The 3,601-nt window shown below is 36.3% G+C and overlaps 1 protein-coding gene across 1 annotated transcript; it reads right to left on the bottom strand.

The window, feature by feature from the left end:
• Window positions 1–515: 515 nt before the first annotated feature.
• Window positions 516–1,466, bottom strand: LOC131901263 (olfactory receptor 52A5-like). Its single transcript, XM_059252480.1, has one exon. The coding sequence runs from the start codon at window positions 1,464–1,466 to the stop codon at window positions 516–518; it is 951 nt and encodes a 316-aa protein (XP_059108463.1).
• Window positions 1,467–3,601: the final 2,135 nt, after the last annotated feature.

Raw genomic sequence — 3,601 nt, 5'->3', positions numbered from 1 at the left:
TTTTAGATTTCATTGTATAATTCTGTGTAAATTACTTGTTATATATCATCATCACTGTATTTTATTTATAGAGATAATGTAAAACAGATTAACCATTCCAAAATTTGTCAAAATATAGAATAGAAGGAAAGACTAGTAAGTAAAATATAGCCAAAATTATGGGTATTTGTTGGGTTAGAAATTCAGAATGAGGATTTATAGAACTTGCTCTGAAATTTTCCTGAAGAAAATGCTGATTCTGAAATTTGTTTTTAAATATGACTCCACAGTGTCAGAAAAGAACATATAAGACTATATTTATAGTTCTAAGAAGGAAAAAACACATTAAATAATTTGAAATTTAAACAGAGTTAAACAAGATTGTTTTTTATTTAACTTATAATTCCTTAAATTTTGAGTACCCAAAATTCACATGCTATCACACACTTTCCTATTTGTAGAAGACATAGAGTTTAATTCATTCAAGTTGCTATTTAGAAACCACACAACATTTCAACAGAGGGAGTCACTAATATTCACAGAGGTTTCTTGGAAATAAGCATCTTCAGGACTTTGTCTCGGATTTGTTTAGTTTTAACACCATAGACAACGGGGTTGAGAAAAGGTGGAACTAACAGGTAAAGATCTGACAGGAGGATATGCACATAGGGGGGTATGTTAGCCCCAAACCTGTGGGTGAAGAAAGAGAAGAAGCCTAGGAGGTAGAACTGTAGGAAGACACAGATGTGAGCAATGCAAGTGTTGAAGGCTTTGAATCGAGCCTCCTTCTGGGGCAGCTGAAAGACAGTGATGAAGATTCGCACATAGGAGAAGGTAATGAAGATTATGTCAAACCCTAAGATGGCAAAGGCAACAAGGAGGCCACATACCTTGTTGACTCTGATATCTTCAGCTGCCAATTTCACAATGGCCATGTGCTCACAGTAAGAGTGGGAGACAATGGTAGTTTGGTAGTACTTAAGGCGGCATTTGATGAGCAATATCATTGGGAATGTAAGAATGAGAGACCTGAGTAGGACTCCAGCTCCAAGGCAAGTCATGAGTTGTTGAGAAAAGATGGTGGCATGTCTCAGGGGGTTACAGATAGCCACATAGCGATCCAGAGCCATGGCCAAGAGGATGCCTGATTCTGTTGCCTGGAATGAGTGGATGAGTTCCATTTGTAGCAAGCAGGCGTCAAAGGAAATCTGTGGCATATGAAACCAGAAGATGCCCAACATTTTTGGGAGAATGCATGTGCTAAGGGCAATGTCTGTGACTGCCAAAATGGCCAAGAAAATGTACATGGGTATGTGGAGGCTCTTTTCATTTTTTATTATAACTAAGATTAGGGAGTTCCCGATCAAAGCGATGATGTACATGACACAAAATGGAATACCGATCCAGCACTGCACTGACTCCAGGCCAGGGATCCCAACTAGTGTCAATACAGAAGGCATGAAGACTGAGTCATTGAATGTGAGCATGGTGAATGTCAGTAGAATGGTGTAGTGGTATAGTGCTTCAACTTCTGCTCCATATTAAGACTGGGTGCACTAAATGTAAGAGAAATTAATTCATTAGCAAAATAAACTTTATGTAGATTAGGAATAAGATTAGGAGCATACCATCCTCTTTTTCTAACCCCAACCATTCCCTGGTCCAAAGGGATTTAAAAATTAATCAAGGTTTTGTGTTTCTCCTTACCTGAGTCACTTTCTGTGAGAAAGTTAAATTCAGCAGATGGTTTATTTCTTCTCCAAGACCAAAAACATTTGATCAAAATTGCCTTTTGCTTGATACTTGTCCTCTATGAACTCTTGTCTCCTTGCAACTGGAATACACAAAATGATATTACAAGAACTTGAGTCATCCAGACATGAATAAACCACTAGAATGGGAGGTTATTTAGTTTTCTCAAGGTAAGTTTGTCAGGAAGATCTTCTATGTCTGTCCCTCATTAACTGGTATTATAGGTCTTTTCATCATCTGGTCCTTCTCTAAAAGGATCTACTAGATCTTATGCAAATTAATCTTTTGAACATTCATTCTTTCCCCAAGCACCACTGTTTATTTTATACTTCTGCCCATTCTCTGAGAACCCATCCATTCTTTTTTCTTTTTTAAAAAATTCATCTATCTTTTCTGCTTTGGCCATAGGTGGCCCTCACTTTCTGTTTTCTGCACCTTGCACATCATTTACATCTAACAAGTCCCCACCCTCAGCCTCTGCTGCTCATTCTTCTTTGTCAGTAACTAAGTCACCTACCTAAGGCTACCATTGATTTCTGCCTAAGTGCTTGAATAATACTGAAAGTAATGAAGAGGAATTTTTAAAGTTTTAATATGCCCTTTGTCTGCAGGAGTGAAATGACTTCTATAAGCAAAACTCTTTTTTGTTTTTTGCTTTTGCATTATTTTCTGGGAGATTATTCCCACACTAATTCTCCACCCCTTATGCTCCTCCTTAATTCTTCTCACCTAGGACCTTATAACAGGCTTAAAGACATGCTTCTGTGCAGAAGGTCTTTGCTTTGCCATTTATCCAAAGCTGCATGGGTGTGAGGTGTCTTGCTTCATGCTTACTTGAAACCCATATTTACATCCCTTTCAAGAAATATTTCTACTCCAGAGGATATAATATAGTAAATTATTTAGAAAGTATGTTTATTTTCTTTCAGCAATCCACAAACCTGTTTCTGAGAAGCTTTTAAATATTAAATGCTCTGAGGATGACCTAAAATGGCAAATTGATAAAAAAGACAGGCCACATAAATGTGTCTTCCCTTCCATTCAGCAAATATGTTAGTTGTTGCTCTTTTTTATTTTTTTTTTTAACCTAACAAATATAGAATGTCTCTGAGGAAAGAAATGATGCCTATCATCTCCCCCTTCTCAGCTCACTCAAAAGAGTACAATCTGTCTCTTTTTCTTTCATTTTCATTTAACTCATTTTTATTAATTAATTATTTTTCCCAATCCCATCACAGTTTCCCCTCCCTCCCTCCACTCTTTTCAGTCTTCCCCCGCCCCTCATACCCCCATCCATTCCTCCTTTCTCTTCAGAAAAGTGCAGGCACCTTCATCTAACTCTTATACAGACTCTTGTTTCTGAATTGCTTTACACAGGGCTCTTTCTTCAAATCACAATATGTTAAATTGTCTTCCTTATTGTGAAGGCAATGTCAATACACATAAGTTGGAATTTTATATGCTACCAATTTTATGAAGAAACATTGCCTATAAAATCCAAATGTTCTTTAAAACATTTGAGTAAAAAGATGAAAGTTCATTTATTCTATCTTTATAAAGCTCAATGTATATATATAGTTTGAAATTCAAACAGTAGCATCTATAATTCATTAAAGATATTTTAAATGTCATCACTCTGTATAGATTGTAAATATTTTAGATTGTTTTAGTTTACTTAGATTGTGTTCTTAGCATCAATGGTCTATGATATCTGAGGATTTGGGGACTAAGGAATATGTCAGTGTCTTGCTTTGTAGCTGTGACTGATTTAAAACTTTCTGTGCAAACTAGATTAACCAGGAACTGCATTAACCCTCCTGTCTCTGTTTAAGTACTAGTAACAGGTATATGTCAGTATACATAGCTACAG

This window comes from Peromyscus eremicus, chromosome 1 (assembly GCF_949786415.1).
Source record: "Peromyscus eremicus chromosome 1, PerEre_H2_v1, whole genome shotgun sequence".
Lineage (NCBI taxonomy): Eukaryota > Metazoa > Chordata > Mammalia > Rodentia > Cricetidae > Peromyscus > Peromyscus eremicus.
Note: the sequence above shows the minus strand (reverse complement) of the source record. Positions and strands in the feature narration are given on the sequence as shown.